Source organism: Schistocerca serialis, unplaced genomic scaffold (genome assembly GCF_023864345.2).
Source record: "Schistocerca serialis cubense isolate TAMUIC-IGC-003099 unplaced genomic scaffold, iqSchSeri2.2 HiC_scaffold_863, whole genome shotgun sequence".
NCBI classification, from domain to species: Eukaryota; Metazoa; Arthropoda; class Insecta; order Orthoptera; family Acrididae; genus Schistocerca; species Schistocerca serialis.
In genome coordinates this window covers 1-19347 of record NW_026048478.1, presented here as the reverse complement: position 1 = coordinate 19347, position 19347 = coordinate 1, and the positions used below count along the sequence as shown (strand labels likewise).

Genomic DNA, 19347 nt, shown 5'->3' with positions numbered 1-19347 from the left:
ATCACACGGTTTTGAAGTGTCATTTGACAGGGAGTGGAAAAGGTGAAAATCTAAGGATGCAAGATCAGGTGAACCTTCTCAATTGTGCAATGACATCCCAAACCAACTCCTCTGTAACACTTATGTCAGTCTACCAGAATACACACAGGTGTTATCTTTGAGCAACATCACTTCCATGCAGTCTCCCTGGTCATTGATCTTGGATTGTGTCTGCAAGACACTTCAGTTGTTGACAATAAATGTCAGCAGTGATGGTTACACCTCAGGGAAGTAATTCATAGTACACCACACCATCGCTGTTCCACCAAGTGCATAACATTTTTTTGGTATGGGGAGTTTTGTTTTGGCTCTACCATTCATTTCTTTTCCTTATGTTAGCATAATGACACCCTTCCCATAACCAGTTGTGATACAGAATAGGAATGATTCATATTGTTCATGAGCCAATTGATGATGAGCAAGCAGAAATGCAAATATTGCCACCTGCTGATTTTTTGATTTTGGCTTAGAGCATGCAGCATCCATACACCCAATAATTGAACCTTTCCCATTGCATGCAGATGTCACACCATGGTGGAATGATCACACTTCATCACATCTGTCAATTCTTGAGTACACTGACGTGAGGCATGGTGGAAAATGTGTTCATATGATTTTCAACAAACCCCAAAGGTCATCCTGAACACAGAGAGACACTAATGTCAGAATGATGTTCCTTGAAATGTAAAAACCATTTTCTTCCCATGCTCTGTCCAGTGGCATTATCCCCATCCATGGTGCAAATGTCTCTGGCTGCTCAGGTGCTGTAACAAACAAAAGAAAATGTCAGAAACATTCTAATTTCTCCACTTGGCACTCCATTTTATAGCATCCACAGCACCACTCACTAACTCAAACGGACAAAATGACAATGTGTGAACTCAAATAGCAATAGTGAACTCAAAAAATTGCAATTGATAAATAAACCCATAGCAACTAGAATACTAACATGTAAAACAAAAATGCTGTGAACTACTGCACCAACCTAATACATGAAGACTGTTGTGCTTATATCAGGGATTCAGGTAGCTCAATACTATTGGGTTATATTTTGCTAATAGACCTGCTAAGTCTTGTACACCTGATAGTCTCCATATTTTTATTGAAGAGGATTTCTTGTCAACATCAGCTGTGTTGGAAACAGAATAGTAACATCATAAGGATATGTCACTGTGAACTTTAATGCTTTGGCTGCAATTTGCATAAAAATTCTGTGAGACAAAGTGGGAATTTTGATACACTTTAATAAATTTCAGACGTCTTGACCAAACGTATTATTTCCAAAATTGTCTTATGCATTTAGATAGTCCATCATTTTCAAAGGCTATAAAATACAATACAGAACTGGTATCAAAATATGAAAAGTGTTACATTTCGTCATTCATCAGATGCATAGTATAGTGTGTAAAATATGATTTTTTTGCCTACCTGTGATATGTCAGTCAAGTAAAATTGTTCAATAGATACATTGGCTCTCATCAACATTATTAACCAAGAGGCAAGTGTAAACAGCTACTAAGCAATAAATCAGAAACAAACTGGATTAAACAGCTAGGCAGTGCTGGACACATGGTACACAATGTATCTGTTTCTTCGTAACTACCTTTTATAATCATTACATCATATAAAAATATAAAATGATACAGCAGAAGGGGTCACTGGGTGGTGCTAAGCTACATGACGCAAACAGTCTGTCACAAGTGTAATTTTTGACAACTTACAGCATGTAAAATAACAGCATCAGTAAAAGTTCATAAATATTATATAATAATTACAAAATATGGAAATAGCAGCTGAGGCATGTAGGATGTACTTTTGAAGAACAGGTGGCACGCATGCATTGCACATTTAACCAATTGGAGCAAATGCATAAGCACCATACAGGAAATTCAAACAATCTGAGAATGCACAATCTGAAAATGTCATACATTAGTGTCATCAATAGCGTATGACTACCACCCACACTGCCTTACCTAATTAAAACTCCTTACCCATCAAACATCAGTTTAACCAAAACTCCATCCAGAATTATAAATAATAGTGTAATATTAATGCTATCAATACAGTGGCGGTAGTGCAACCTTCCATAACTTGTTCCCATTTTCTCATTTATATATTACAATTTTTTTTCCAGAAATTCAAACTAATTCTCAGAGAAATATCTGTAACTCTATAATATAATGTAAGATGTAATTGTGATCATGTACCAAATTGTGGTGCCACATTAAAATTCTTAAGTTTAGTGAGTCCCACAGTCTGCCTTAGCAGACTACTGTACCTTGCAGTTACACCTAGATTTTCTCCAAAGCAGTTGTGCCTCTTTTTTTTGTGTACCAGTGCTACCATTTGTTTACCAGTGCTACCATTTGTGAAATAGTGTTTCCATTTGTGAACCACTGCTTTTGGTTTGTGAAACAGTGCTACCATTTGTAAACCAGTGTTTCTGTTTGTGAACCAGTGTTTCTGTTTGTGAACCAGTGTTTTTGTTTTGGACCAGCTCTTTCAACAAGGACCAAAGGACCTCTGCGTATTGATTGTTTGAGGAAAAATCTGGTGGGTCAGCATTGTGCATTGCTGTGGGTACATTGCTTTTATTTATTTATTTATTTATTTATTTATTCATCCATGGAACAATAAATATTGTATGGATGTCGTCAGTTTCAACACATGAGCACATATTTACATTTACAATGAAACAGGTTTCTCATATTTTGTGTAGTTTTTATAACTAGTCATACACACATTTATAATTACATAATATTTTGGTGATAATGTCATATGTTGCTAATAATCTACATCTATGTTAGATATTCTCTTAAAGTATAACAACTTTTACTTACTACAAAGGTTTTAAGCTGTTGTCTGAAAGTGAGGGGCTCATTTATTTCTTTAATTTCTTGTGGCAATTTGTTATACAGTTTTATCCCATTATAAAATATACTTTTTTGCGTCTTTGCCTTGTTCTTTCTATCTAGATGGAGGTGGTGACAAGCTCTTGTTTCGTGGTCATGTATTAGGCTGTTTGTGTTGTACATGTTGAGATTTTTCTTAATGAACATTATGTTCTGAAAGATATACTCACAGAAAACAGTTAGAATGCCTAGCTTTCTAAATAATTCTAGACAGTGGGCCCTGTTGCTGCTGTTTGTTATTATCCTTATGGCTCTTTTTTGTACTTTGAACACAGTTTGTATGTTACTGGCACTTGTTCCCCAAAACATGATCCCATAGCTGAGGACTGAGTGTGGGTATCCGTAATATGTTATTTTAAGACAGGTATTATTGCATACCGGTGCAAGGATTCTAAGAGCATAGCATGCTGTGGATAATTTCTTTGTCAAAATGTTGACATGGTTTGTCCATTTCAGTTGGCTGTCTACATTCATCCCTAAGAATTTGGTACTTGTTACACATTCTAATTCATTATTATTAACTTTTATTCTAGTGGCATTGTGTTTTTTGTTCAATTGGAAGTTAATATAGTTAGTTTTCTTTACATTTAGGGTTACTTTATTTTTTAATGACCAGTTGTGGACATCATTGAGAGCCTCGTTTGCTCTTCCTGACAGTTGTGTTTGATTTTCACCTGTTATTACTATGTTGCTGTCACCAGCAAAAAGTATTTTTTTCTCCATGTCTGATACTTTGTGGGAAGTCGTTAATGTATATAAGAAACAATATTGGGCCTAATACACTTCCCTGTGGGACGCCTATATTCACAGGTGTTTTACAAGGGAATTGTTTGAAACTTGTGATATCTCAACTTGTTGAACTCTGTTTTCCAAATATGATTTGAACCATTTCTTTGTCACACCTCTTATTCCTATTTGCCCTAATTTATGAAGTAAGATTTTGTGGTCAACAGTATCAAGGGCCTTGGACAAGTCTAAAAAGATACCACTTACATTTTCACCTTTGTCCAGTGCTTCTAAAATTACTTTTGTGAATTGTGCTACAGCAGATTGTGTGCCTTTTCTGGGCCTAAAACCAAATTGGTCATTGGAAAGAAGATTATATTTATTCAGGTAATTTAGCAGTCTCTTTTTGACTAGTATTTCTATTATTTTAGAAATGATAGACAGAATAGAGATTGGCCTGTAGTTCTCTACATTTTCCACATCTCCATTTTTAAGGATAGGTATAACTTTTTCTTGTTTTAGGTACTCCGGAAAGTATCCAGAATCGAAAGATTCATTAATTATGTCTGTTAATGGGCCCTTTATGGAGTCTATACAATCTTTAACTACACAGACTGGGATTTCATCAAGTCCTACTGAAGTTTTATTTTTTAGTTGGTGTACTACTAGTGCCACTTCCCTTTCTGTAGCTGGCAAGAGCACCATTGAGTTTGTTGGCTGGTTCTGAGTAGGTAAATCGTACATATCTGGAAATTTCTGCTGTAATTTTTTTGCAATACTACTGAAATATGAGTTTACAAAATCAGCTAATTTTTTAGGGTTACCAACTGGTACATCTTTGTTTTTAATATGTGAATTGAGGTCCTTTTTAGCAGAGTTAGATGTTTCCTGTTTGACGATGTTCCAGGCTGCTTTGCTCTTGTTTTCAGCTTCAAGCAATATTTTGTTGTTTGAAAGTTTTTTTGCGGCTAGCAACACCTTTCTGTATATTTTCCTGTACTTTTTGTAGAATTGCAGAACTTCTGGGATAGATTGATAATTTTTTATGGAGTTGAGATATCTAAGAGTTTCTGCGGATTTTTTGATACCTGTAGTCACCCATTGATTTCTCTTTGTAGTTTTAACTTGATAAAGAGTTTTGGGAAACATCTCTTCAAATCTGAGTTTAAAAATTGACATGAACTTGATAAATTTCTGATTTGCATTGGTTTCTGCATAGACTTCCCTCCAATCTTCATATTCTAGCTGGGATTTAAACTGATACAGGGCTGATTTGGAAAACATTCTTTTGTATGTACAAAGTTTAGGAGGAGTTTCTACATGAATGTTAGTTTTTAAGATCTGGCAGAGGTGGTCTGATAGGCCCAGGTTTTGGACAACAATATGACATTTTTTACTATCAATATCTGTAGCTACATGATCTATAGATGAGGAGGATTCTTTTGTTATTCTAGTTGGACAATTAACAAGGGAGGATATTCCATAAGAGCTTAGAATATTCACATATATGTTGCTAGCCTTATCAGGCTTCATCATATTAATGTTTAAGTCACCACAGATAATTACATTTGCTTTTGGTCCAGAAACCTTGTCTAAGCTTTGATTCAGTTTTGAGAAGAATATATCAATGTCTCCACTGGGAGAGCGGTACACACAAAATATGACTAATTTTTTTGCTATGCCAGGTCCTATTATTTCAACAGCGGAAAGTTCGAAATGTTTGTCCTCACCTAGATCTAAAAGATCATAACTAACTTTAAATGACATACAGTTTTTCACATAGATACATGAACCTCCACCATTCATTGAGATTCTGCTATAGTAACATGCAAGGTCAAATGAGGAGGCTAATGCAATGTGTTCAATTTCCTTCCCTTTGCACCAGTGTTCAGTGATACACAAAATTTGGCTATCAAAATTTTCCAATTCTACTTCTAGCTGTTGTGCTTTGTTCTTTATGGCTTGAATGTTTTGGTGAAACACTGTTAGGTATTTGTTTTCACTCATCTTGGTGGCGCCTTTCCCTTTAGACCTGATGCTAAAAAATCCTTTAGATGAGCTGGTGGCATTGTTATTCTTCTGTTGATGACAGTGGAGGTGAGTCTGTTGCCAGTTAGACTTGGAAGTTGGTATATCTGAAGGTATCTGCCTTATGTTCGTCTTGTAACTGAGGCCGGGTACCAAAAATCCTTGTTGTAGATTCCTCTGCTTGCAAGCATTTATCTCTTTCCCTGTTATGTGCTGTTGTTCACTGCTTTGCCCCAGCAAAAATCCTGGCTTCTCAAGGGTGGCTGCCTTCTTCTGGTGTGATGACTGCTTCTATTACCACTGCTGCTGCTGTGTGCTGTTGCAGTGAATGCCAGTGATTCTGGTTGCTTGGTTATTGATGTTGGAACTACTGCTTCTGGTGTTGCTGTGACTGGTAATGATTCTGGTTGGTTGGTTTTTGATGCTGTAACTATTGCTTCTGTTGTTAGTTCTGCTGCTGCTAATGTTGGTTCAGTAGTGGGTTCCTCTGTTGCTACTGTTTTTTGGATGGTCCATTTGCGTGCTGCTCCTGTTTTCGCTGGTGTTTCTGCTGTTGGAGATTTACACCATCCCAGTTCAGTGGCTGTCACTTGCAAGTGCCATAGTTCCCTGAGTAGTACCAGCTGGAATTCTGCAACATTTGATTTCTGGAAGATGTTAATTCCACATTCAAAGACACACATAAACATGGGGGTCTTCTCACTCAATCATCACACAGTTCTGTAGCTTCTTTTACATGCAGTGACACCATGCCACAGAGTTCCCTTTACTTTCATGTGTCATTACCTGCACCTTATGCTAGGAGTGAACTTTTAGTGTTTGTACTGAACTTTGGAACTAATTTAAATCATAGTGAAGGCTCCTGCAAATGCACATTCAACACTCCTGTCATGGTGAGTGTAAGACTTTCATGAACAGTGGCCTCACATCATGCATTTACGTAATGCTACAAATCAACACCTGCCAGCCCCATTCTGTCAACAATACTCAGATACTCCCTCATTTTACAAGGACATGATGAAATATTTAGCATCTGCTTCCACAGTCCCCCTTCAGTTTTGTCCACTAACAGGTTATGCCAGCTTCCATGCTCGCCCTCAACAATACCCATATGCTGCTGACAGTTGAGGTCTCCCTGTCCTCTGTTGATGCCGCCACCTCACCTATCACTTGCCAACATCACCACCATTGCCATAGCACCCACACTAGCACCTGATGTCCCAGAGCTGCAGTCAGCAATGTTACTCCAACGTCCTCCTCTCATAGCAAGGGGGGGAGGGGGGAGGGGGTGGGAGGAAAGGAGGGTCTGTGTGGCACCTTCCTAAATTCTAACATTTTCCAAGTCCCACAGTCTTCCTAGCAGAAAATTCCTATCTCACAGTTGCCACTAGATGCTATCCACCACAGTGGACCAGTGGACACCTGTCGACAGGAATGTCTTTCCCTCCTGCTACTGCAGTTCCCCAGATTTTCTGTCTGCCTGTGAGGCAATCATTGTTCAACATCCATGAGTGATGAATAGTTAATGCTGCATCTGCGTGAATGCACCTTCTTTTGTTTGTGTACCAGTGCTACCGTTTGTGAACCAATGCTTCTGTTTGTGAGCTAGTGCTTTTGTTTTGGACCAACACTTTCAATGAGGACCGGAGGGCCACAATACAGTGACTATTTCAGGACAAATCTAGTGGTTCAGTACTGTGAACGTTTCAGGTAGATATCATGTGAGTGCTATAGCTTCCCAAGCAGGGACAGTCACAATTCAGCAGTTTGTGTTTTGTAACCATTTTTCCTTTCATTTTCCCAAGTCACTTTGGATGGCCACCTTCTGATTTCTGGAGGCCATTAATTCCATATACAGCATCACACATAAAAACCCTGTACTTTGTGCTGCTTTATCCCAGTGTCAAGCACCCATTCAGATCTTCCTGTTCAATTACCACACAGTTTTGTATGTTGTTTCACATGTGATGGCATCACACAACAGTGTCCTCTTTACTTTTACTCATCATTATGCATGGTCTCTGCTAAGGACAAGCTTTTAGTGTTTTTGTTGAACCATCAAACTTGCGTCATACTTAGTGAAGGCTCCCACCTATGAATTTTAAACATGTGTTTGTTCCTTTGCGGCAACTGATAAACTAAGAAATTTCACTGTGCCAGTCATACCTAAACTGTGTACAGTCGCATATTACCTTGTTGTTTTTGTTAAATACAATATTGTAGTGTGATGAACTTAGTAACTAGCTCATGTTGGCAAAAGTTCCCCTCACTTTTTCATTTCATCATTGGAACACACCTTCCACATCATTTGCCACATTCTCCTTCTATTTCCCTTAATTTCCCTCACTTAGTAGCTATGATGTGCATTGTGCAGTGAAACATTTATGGTGCTGCCAGCATTATTACAAAAATTTGGAGTTTTTCATGATTAAATGTAAACTAGTGCAAAAATTTACTGCAGCCTTGAAAATGAAATTAAATATGAGTTGTTTTCTGTATATTCAGCAGACAGAGATAGGATTAGAGTAACAATAATGAATCTAGTCACAGGTGAAACTGGACAAAGAACTGTTGTGCTGCACCTGTAGATTAGTTACATAGGGATCTCCATAAAAAAACTTAGAGAATCTTACATGTTCTCATACCATTTTGTGGAAAAGACAAAAGGTTTAGTCCTACCAGGAAATGCTTACCTAGCCTCCTTATATGTTGTTAACCTATACACTAGGATACCAGTTTCAGATACCATTGATATTATCAAGAATAATTTATTAACACAAAAAAATTTGCCAAGGTGAGATTATAGAATTAGTCACAATGTTATAGTTTACTTTATCTTTCAGTTATTTCTCTTTTAATGGTAAATATCATCATGAACCAGCAGGCTTAGGACAGGAAACAGTTTAGCAGGCAGAGTAAGCAAAATTTCCATAAATCAATTGGAAAACAGTATTATTACCAAACACCCAGAAATCTGGAGTAACGTTGTTGCTTACAACTGATATATGGTTGACACCTTTATAGTAATAAAAGGCAATGATGAAATGATCAAATATGTGGATGTGAAATTTAAGAGTGTGGTCACCTACATAAAATTTACAGCTGAACGCAAAGTTGGTGAAGCTTTAAATTTTGTTGGTTTAAATAAGAATAGTTCCACAGACAAAGGGACATTTGGGATTTTTAGGAAGCCAATCTTTACATAAGCCATTGTATCAGCAGATACACACCACCCAAAAGTGCACAAATGGGCCTACTTTTTGGCTTTGCTAAATAGTTAATAAAGCTGCCTGTAAATGTGACACTGAAAAAAAATTGAATATTTTAGAACAGAACAGACAGCAATGTCTAATGATTATAATGGTAAAGAAATTAGGTCTCTGTAAAATTAACTTATAAATAGCACAAGCAACAAACAATAACGATTAGTATGACATGTAAAGAAACATTCACTGAACATGTAGTAAACGGATTCAGGTGGCATAATATTGGTTTGGGGTTAAAGACTAATAGTAAATTAGGAAACAAATTATAACACTTGATTGAGGCCAGGTGTGATAAATATTAGGGTGCAGGTGTTTACAATATTATGTGTAGTGACTGCAACAATTCTGTATAAGACAGGCTGATAAGTCCATCAAAAATCATTTTAGAGACCAAACATATGACAGCAATGAAGGCTGTATAAAAAAGCATATTTTACAAAACAACCACATGTTCAGTGAATTTCAAAGAAATCTTAAAATTCTGCACAACACACCTAAAAGGCTACTGTTAAATACACTTGAGGAATTGGATTTTTTTCAGAGTAACAAATTTTTAACAGAAATACTAAACGAACAAATAGATTTCACCAAGAACTGGTTTTGATTCCATTTATGGAACACTTATAGATACATTTCTACCATCAACCTAGGATTTTGGTAGTTGGTGACGTAATAAAGTTTGCCACTACAGAGTATTCTTTTTGTGATGAATGCTACGTGATTCTATATGTTACCACTGAGCCCATGCCTCTCTGTGTCACTTGCCCCAAACTCCCTACAACAGCACTACTGTGGCTGTTTCATAACGTTTCCACATGATTTTAATTAAAAATTGTCATTTTATAGAACGTTTGTAGTCACAGGATTACAAACAGTTTTAAATTTTTTTTTCAAGATATCGAGATAATCCTGTTTACCGATTCACCTCCCTGTCCCCTCCCTCATCAATCTGCCCTTGCTCCCTCCTAGTCACTCTTTTAATATCTTCATGGCATTTTACAGTTCGTTATTTACAGAAAAACAGTTTCATAATATTAGAATCATAGAAAATCTTATATAAATTGTTTTAAATATGCTAATTCTAAACCTATTCTCCTTCCCACTTATAATTTTAATTTTTTTCTAATTTATAGTATGTACAATTACAGCTTATGCTTTATTATACAGTTACAAAATTTCTGTAAGTGTTTCGTCGGAAATGATTGTAACATTCAATATGAGAAAATAGGAACAAGTTATGTAAGCACTGGTTTTTATACGACTGTAATTCTGGATGGTGTTTTGGTTAAACTGATGTTTGGGGGTTTAACAGTAATTAGATAAGGCAATCTGGATGGTTTCCATATACTGCTCATGGCACTGATTTATGGTGTTTCAAGACTGTGCCTTCTCAAATTGATTGAATTTCCAGTATAGCTCTCAAGCATTTGCTCCTATTGGTGGAAATGGTAATGCATGGGCTCCACCTGTTCTTCAAAAGTAAGTGCTGGCTGTTTCAATTGATATTTCTATATTTTGTAAAAATTACATAATGCTATTTACAAACTTTTATTGATGCTAGTATTTTTTATGCTGTAAGTTGTCAAAAATTAGGCTTATTAACAGAAAATTCATCTCCTGTGCACTGGTGTCACCCAGGGGGCTCTTCCACAGCATTACTTTCAACCATTCAAAAAACTGTTGTGCATTGATTTCTAAATTTTACTTTTAGTAAAATATTATAAAATGATTCCCATGAATTCTTTACTAATGAAATTGTTTTAAGTGATGTAGTGATGAAAAAAGTAGTTGATTATAACTTTTTTTAAACAATGTGTAGTTTTTGAGATAGTTCAATGTCTTCAGTGTAAATGAACACACTGTACAAGTGATCAAGTTAGCAATGTCTCAATGTGGCAAAGCAACCAGTTTGTCAGCAAACAGTCCAATTCTTATTTTTTTGGTATTATTGTACACAACCAATTTTATTACATCTCATAGTAACTTTGCTACCTGATATCGCTTTTGCCTTTTTGTTGTGGTTTGACTGCCCATAGCACAAAGAAAAATTTCTGTGTTAGTGTAACTATTGTGTTGATAAATTCTCCGTGGTTTATTTCTTTTCTAATAATGTATGTTATGGAATTTTCTAAATGCAAAACATTTTAATGGTGCTGTTATTTATAACCTGAAAAATAAGATCAATAAAAGTAATACTACTATCTGCAAAGTGTACATAAACAGACATTTATTTTGCTTTCTAGCCTTAAATAGCTGCTAAAATAAAGTAAATGATGCAGTGTGATGCAGAATACAACTCTACTAGTAAACAACTGGTCACTGCAGATGGATAAAGAACACTGGGGTGGCCTTGAAGTATATCGACCAGAACATTTGATTACTGAAACTGGACAACTTACAGAGGATGGTGCACCCTTACCTTTTGCTCTTGGTGAGTTATTGTCACTAGAAAGAGTTATGGTAATATAATTTGTGGCTCATATCTGACAGTTTTAATTTGTCTTTCAGGTCGACGTCGGTGTTTGGGGGAGCATTTAGCAAAATGTTGTTTATTCCAAATGTTTGCCGGAATCTTGCAAAAATTTCTACCTGTTCCTGCTGATGGTACTGACCTGAAATCTATTGCTTTTTGGGGCTTTAATCTAGCACCAAAACCTTATGACATCATTTTCAAATCTTGATAACACTACAAAACCATACAAATATAATTGTTTTCCTTCTTGTAGTAACAACCAAAACCTAATAGATGAGTATATTGTACTGAACTTATTAGAAAGTTAATTAGTTGTAAATAAAATTTTATTAAATGATCACCTCCATACTGCCAAATCACCACTTCCAAAAATTTTATTTGACTTTGTGAGAGGAAAGAAAATGGTGAAAAGTAGAAGTGAAGTTTATAAAAAGTTTGTTATATGTGAACAAGGAAGGGAATGTTTTCATATTGACAGTTGTTGATACATAGACTATAGCTGTTAACAAACCATTAAATTCTAATTTAATTTCAATACCGTGCTTTGCTGTTTGTTTATGTGTATCATCATCCAAACAAATGTACCATTTTGTTTATGGGAGTCTAATTAACAACTGAATGACACAATAATCTGTTAGGGAAATAATAATTTGGTGATGGCTTGATTTATTCCCCACAGTTCTGTTCTTGTTTATCACAAGTTCATAAACAATTTGAATAGGTTGATAGAAAACAATAGTTAGTGCACTTCATAAGCTGCAAATTGAAACATGTTTCTAGTGACCCACTAGACTGACTAATTTGCAAAGACATATATAGAATCAAATTAAATGGCAACAGCAACTATGACAATGGCATGCAGAATGAACTTGAGCACTGCACTGAGTGACAGAAGAAAACGTTTCAAAGATGGCAGAAGCAGACAGACAAGGCGATTCCCGACATGTCATGCATTGTGGTCAACCTCACTGAATGGCAATTGACTGAAGAGGAGGCATGTGTTCTTCAAAAAGGAGGGAATTTTGCTATCACCCTGAGAACTATCCCTATGGAGGATATCACTGCTAATACCAAAGTGGCCATTTGGACCCTTCCTTGTGAAAGAACAGAGGAAATACACACTGAAACAACCAGGACACTGTGCTGTACAAAACCACCAGCTTGCAATCCAAAGAAGGAAGAGGTACAAGCTATTAAAAATCTTAATGTTCACAAGAGTATATTGCTACAGCCTGCCAATAAGGGAAATACAACCATCGTAATGAAGATCGAAGATTATGAGTAGAAGTTCCAGGACCTATTAGATCCAATGGCGTACCGAAAAACTAAGCGCAGATCCAGCACAATGTATCACACAGAATGCGAACCGGTTAACCAAAGTGTCTTCTCTGCCAGCAGACACACAAAGTATCCTGCACAAAACAGAAGCGCTACCACCTTGGCTGTATGTGTTACCTAAGATCCATAAGGACAATGTTCCGCTAAGACCAAGTGTTAGCACTCCTTGCTCACAAACGTATAACCTGGCAAAACACTTGACTTCTCTGTTCCAGCCACACATGGAGAAGACTGACACATACATAAAGGAGCCAGGACATTTCACTGAGAAGCTGAAGAAACTAAAACTTGCACCAAACAACATCCTGGTCAGCTCTGATGTTGTTTCTTTGTTTACAAAAGTGCCACTCAGTGACTCTCTGGAGCACATCAGTTCCATTTTCCTACAAGACATCACAAAGTTCTTTGTTGCATGTTCCACCACAAGCTATTTCATGTGGAATATCAATTTCTACGAACAGCTGGAAGGTGTTGTCATAGGTAGTCCTCTGAGTCCAGTGGTGGCCAACTTCTTCATGGAACATTTCGAAGCACAGTGTCACTGGACTTGGCAACTTGTAAACCTAAGGTCTGGTGCAGATATGATGATGATGATACTTTTGTTGTGTGGAACCATGGTGAAGAACAGCTCAGTGATTCCAAAGACACTTGAACAGCCTCTGTGCCAACATAAAATTTGCCATTGAAGTAAAAAAGACAAAAACTACCATTTTTAGGTGTGCTGATCACAAGGGATGGTGAAAAACTGGGACATAGGGTGTATCAAAAACCAACACACATAGATTCAGACTATGAAACCACCACCCAAACCCGAAAGGCACATCATTAATATGCTCATAACATGAGAAGGATAAATCTGAGCGCTACCCCAACTCAGTCGCAAAATGTAACACCTGGAAAGTGTTTTGAGGAGCAATGGGTACTCCACAAGTTGTGTTAGAAGTGTAACATAGCCAAACACTCGGCGAAGTGACAAATCAGAAAAAGAAATGTCAGGTACGGCCTTTCTGCCATACAATCCCAGATTTACAGACAGAATCAACCATATATTGCACAAACATGGTGTAAAGATTATTTTCAAACTGACAAAGAAGATCAAAGAGTGTCTTAGATCATCAAAGTAGAAAAGGGCCCCACTTGCAATGTTGGGAATATACCCCATCCAAGGATATGCAGAAAGATTAATGCCAGAATGACTGGATGAACAATCAACAACAGGATAAAAGAATATAAGTGACATTGCAAGTTGGGGCACATGAAGAAATTGGCTGTGGCAGAGCATGCACTTTGTGAGACCGATCACATATTAAAATTCATCTGCATGGAAGTTCTAGCTGTAGAGAAGCACTATCACACCTGCTTGTTCAGAGAAGCTATAGAAATACAAAAACAGGGGAATAGCTTCAACAAGAAATAAGAAAGCCTCAGAGAAAACAGATCCTGGCTTCCCATGCTGAGGTGAACAACTGTCACAGGTAGCGAGAGCAGAACTGCACTGAAAATGCCCACAGAGGAGCCCTCAGGTGATGGCGCGTCAGGTACATATAGTGTGCAGCTTTGAACTTGACTCCAGTTCACCACTGGCAATGGAGGGTGAAATATGGAGAATTCCAGCCACTCATTCTGGTGAAATGTCAGAAAAACATCAGATGAATGTCGACTGAAGAACCCAGACAGAAGCCAATAGGCTAATTTTAACACATCTTCAGTAATCATAAAATGATCGAGATTAAAGAATCTGATTATGCTACACATACTTTCATTACTTGTAGAAGTTTTCTGTCAATATTCAGTTTCATGCTGTTACTAAACTATACACTTGTAATATTATTTTTTCATTTGTTATACTAGAAATTGAATTTTAAATATTATGTATAGTAAATATTTGAAGAACTTGAGAATATTAAGCAAAAAACAAAGCCAAAAGTGGGGGGGGGGGGGGGGGGACCAGAAAGGTCATGCTTATGGAAATAATTATTACAGTGTTCTATATAGTCTTGCCATTATGTTTGAATGTGCTTTATCTTATGAGGGAAATAATTTCCTAAAAACTTCTTACTACTGTTTTCTGAAACAATGTAGTAATCTCTGGAATTACCAGTCCTGTTTGTTACACATTAACCATTTGTGCATTTGACTTTTTTCAGTTAAATGAACTAAAAACACTACTGATTGTTCAAACAGGAAGTGTAAGGTTGTTTATATTATAGTCATTTTTAAATTTCCAAAGAAAAATGCCTTTGGAAACTATTTATAAAATCTACATTGCTCAAAATTTTCTTAAGTTCCCTGACTAAAATTGCTTGAAAAATTGTACATAGTGAACCTATTGTAACATTTTTCTGTGTGTAACCAGTAGAGTGAAATGCCTCTACAATTCTATCATTTCATTATTATTTCATTGCAATTTAGGATGTATGACATTTGTTGCACAGCAGAGTGAAAATTTGAGCATTGAGCACCTCTGTCCAACTGGTGTTTATAGAAATTTCACTCTCTTGCCTACGTTTTTAAATGTACATTTCAAATAGATGAATTATCTATGCCCTGTTCGTATTTTCTGACTATAAAAACAATGTTTAATTCCTCTAAGTGCACCTCCCATGTAACTGGAACCCACAGGTGCCAAATAACTTTTGTTTAATTGTATAGACCAAACTTGAACCAGTATTAAAGAAGCTGCTGTATTAGAGTGCGCCTAAGGTGTTCAAAACATAATATTTTTTTATTTTGATTACTGTTATCATAAAACTATTTATCAATTTACTTGGAATACAGAAATGTAATTTAAGTTATAGGTTGAGCCATACAGAGAAGATAACAACAACCAGCCACTTTTTACAAAACTGTTTATTTATTTAAATAGTGCTGTTACTGGTTTCAAACCAACAGGTTCATCTTTAGACAGCTAGTTCATGTTAAGGTACATTTTACATTAACTTACACTTTTTGTTTTCCCAAACGATGAAATTTTCTAGGGGTGGTGGTACCCTAATAGCAAACCAAGGTGTGAGACAATGTCTTTTTAACTTTAATTACGCCTCAAAATGATTTTAAATCATGTAAACAAATTATTTATATAAATAAATAGCGCTGTATAAAGCAGCTGGTTGCTGTTATCTCCTCTGTATGAGTCAACTTCCATTCTGTACACAGCCACAAGATCAGAATGTCAATTGTTGACAAGTAGTATTTTAAGTTGATGGTGATAGGTTATACTAACTTACATTTGCAATTTTTCCATATACCTGCATACCAGTACAAATACTATAAGTGTTTATTTTCAATATGTTATGTGCCTTGTAAAGTGTATAAGACCATATTTGAAAAACTTTCTTCACTAATGAACACAAATATTATTAGTTTGTAACTTTCAAATGAATGCACTTTTCGTTATTATAATATTACACATTTATTAGAAGACAATTTTTTGTTTATTGAATGCTACGCGATTCTATATGTTACCACTGAGCCCATGCCTCTCTGTGTCACTTTCGCCAAACTCCCTACAACAGCACTACTGTGGCTGTTTCATATTGTTTCCACATTATTTTAATTAAAAATTGTCATTTTATAGAACGTTTGTAGTCACAGGATTACAAACAGTTTTAAAATATTTTTTCAAGATATCAAGATAATCCTGTTTACTGATTCACCTCCATGTCCCCTCCCTCCTCAATCTACCCTTGCTCCCTCCTCTTCACTCTTTTAATATCTTCATGGCATTTTACAGTTCTTGTTATTTACAGAAAAACAATTTCATAGTATTAGAATCATAGAAAATCTTATATAAATTGTTTTAAATATGCTAATTCTAAAACTATTCTCCTTCCCTCTTATAATTTCAATTTTTTTCTAATTTATAGTATGTACAATTACAGCTTATGCTTTATTATACAGTTACAAAATTTCTGTAAGTGTTTCGTCGGAAATGATTGTAACATTCAATATGAGAAAATAGGAACAAGTTATGTAAGCACTGGTTTTTATACGACTGTAATTCTGGATGGTGTTTTGGTTAAACTGATGTTTGGGGGTTTAACAGTAATTAGATAAGGCAATCTGGATGGTTTCCATATACTGCTCATGGCACTGATTTATGGTGTTTCAAGACTGTGCCTTCTCAAATTGATTGAATTTCCAGTATAGCTCTCAAGCATTTGCTCCTATTGGTGGAAATGGTAATGCATGGGCTCCACCTGTTCTTCAAAAGTAAGTGCTGGCTGTTTCAATTGATATTTCTATATTTTGTAAAAATTACATAATGCTATTTACAAACTTTTATTGATGCTAGTATTTTTTATGCTGTAAGTTGTCAAAAATTAGGCTTATTAACAGAAAATTCATCTCCTGTGCACTGGTGTCACCCAGGGGGCTCTTCCACAGCATTACTTTCAACCATTCAAAAAACTGTTGTGCATTGATTTCTAAATTTTACTTTTAGTAAAATATTATAAAATGATTCCCATGAATTCTTTACTAATGAAATTGTTTTAAGTGATGTAGTGATGAAAAAAGTAGTTGATTATAACTTTTTTTAAACAATGTGTAGTTTTTGAGATAGTTCAATGTCTTCAGTGTAAATGAACACACTGTACAAGTGATCAAGTTAGCAATGTCTCAATGTGGCAAAGCAACCAGTTTGTCAGCAAACAGTCCAATTCTTATTTTTTTGGTATTATTGTACACAACCAATTTTATTACATCTCATAGTAACTTTGCTACCTGATATCGCTTTTGCCTTTTTGTTGTGGTTTGACTGCCCATAGCACAAAGAAAAATTTCTGTGTTAGTGTAACTATTGTGTTGATAAATTCTCCGTGGTTTATTTCTTTTCTAATAATGTATGTTATGGAATTTTCTAAATGCAAAACATTTTAATGGTGCTGTTATTTATAACCTGAAAAATAAGATCAATAAAAGTAATACTACTATCTGCAAAGTGTACATAAACAGACATTTATTTTGCTTTCTAGCCTTAAATAGCTGCTAAAATAAAGTAAATGATGCAGTGTGATGCAGAATACAACTCTACTAGTAAACAACTGGTCACTGCAGATGGATAAAGAACACTGGGGTGGCCTTGAAGTATATCGACCAGAACATTTGATTACTGAAACTGGACAACTTACAGAGGATGGTGCACCCTTACCTTTTGCTCTTGGTGAGTTATTGTCACTAGAAAGAGTTATGGTAATATAATTTGTGGCTCATATCTGACAGTTTTAATTTGTCTTTCAGGTCGACGTCGGTGTTTGGGGGAGCATTTAGCAAAATGTTGTTTATTCCAAATGTTTGCCGGAATCTTGCAAAAATTTCTACCTGTTCCTGCTGATGGTACTGACCTGAAATCTATTGCTTTTTGGGGCTTTAATCTAGCACCAAAACCTTATGACATCATTTTCAAATCTTGATAACACTACAAAACCATACAAATATAATTGTTTTCCTTCTTGTAGTAACAACCAAAACCTAATAGATGAGTATATTGTACTGAACTTATTAGAAAGTTAATTAGTTGTAAATAAAATTTTATTAAATGATCACCTCCATACTGCCAAATCACCACTTCCAAAAATTTTATTTGACTTTGTGAGAGGAAAGAAAATGGTGAAAAGTAGAAGTGAAGTTTATAAAAAGTTTGTTATATGTGAACAAGGAAGGGAATGTTTTCATATTGACAGTTGTTGATACATAGACTATAGCTGTTAACAAACCATTAAATTCTAATTTAATTTCAATACCGTGCTTTGCTGTTTGTTTATGTGTATCATCATCCAAACAAATGTACCATTTTGTTTATGGGAGTCTAATTAACAACTGAATGACACAATAATCTGTTAGGGAAATAATAATTTGGTGATGGCTTGATTTATTCCCCACAGTTCTGTTCTTGTTTATCACAAGTTCATAAACAATTTGAATAGGTTGATAGAAAACAATAGTTAGTGCACTTCATAAGCTGCAAATTGAAACATGTTTCTAGTGACCCACTAGACTGACTAATTTGCAAAGACATATATAGAATCAAATTAAATGGCAACAGCAACTATGACAATGGCATGCAGAATGAACTTGAGCACTGCACTGAGTGACAGAAGAAAACGTTTCAAAGATGGCAGAAGCAGACAGACAAGGCGATTCCCGACATGTCATGCATTGTGGTCAACCTCACTGAATGGCAATTGACTGAAGAGGAGGCATGTGTTCTTCAAAAAGGAGGGAATTTTGCTATCACCCTGAGAACTATCCCTATGGAGGATATCACTGCTAATACCAAAGTGGCCATTTGGACCCTTCCTTGTGAAAGAACAGAGGAAATACACACTGAAACAGCCAGGACACTGTGCTGTACAAAACCACCAGCTTGCAATCCAAAGAAGGAAGAGGTACAAGCTATTAAAAATCTTAATGTTCACAAGAGTATATTGCTACAGCCTGCCAATAAGGGAAATACAACCATCGTAATGAAGATCGAAGATTATGAGTAGAAGTTCCAGGACCTATTAGATCCAATGACGTACCGAAAAACTAAGCGCAGATCCAGCACAATGTATCACACAGA

General features: G+C 35.9%; 1 protein-coding gene across 1 annotated transcript; it reads left to right on the top strand.

Moving 5' to 3' along the window:
• Positions 1–6454: 6454 nt before the first annotated feature.
• LOC126452439 (probable cytochrome P450 305a1) lies at positions 6455–18196 on the top strand. The gene is made up of 4 exons (XM_050091069.1): positions 6455–6598; positions 11297–11431; positions 17841–17946; positions 18024–18196. Exons 1-4 carry the CDS (start codon positions 6455–6457, stop codon positions 18194–18196), a joined length of 558 nt encoding a protein of 185 aa, XP_049947026.1.
• The last annotated feature ends 1151 nt before the right edge of the window (positions 18197–19347 follow it).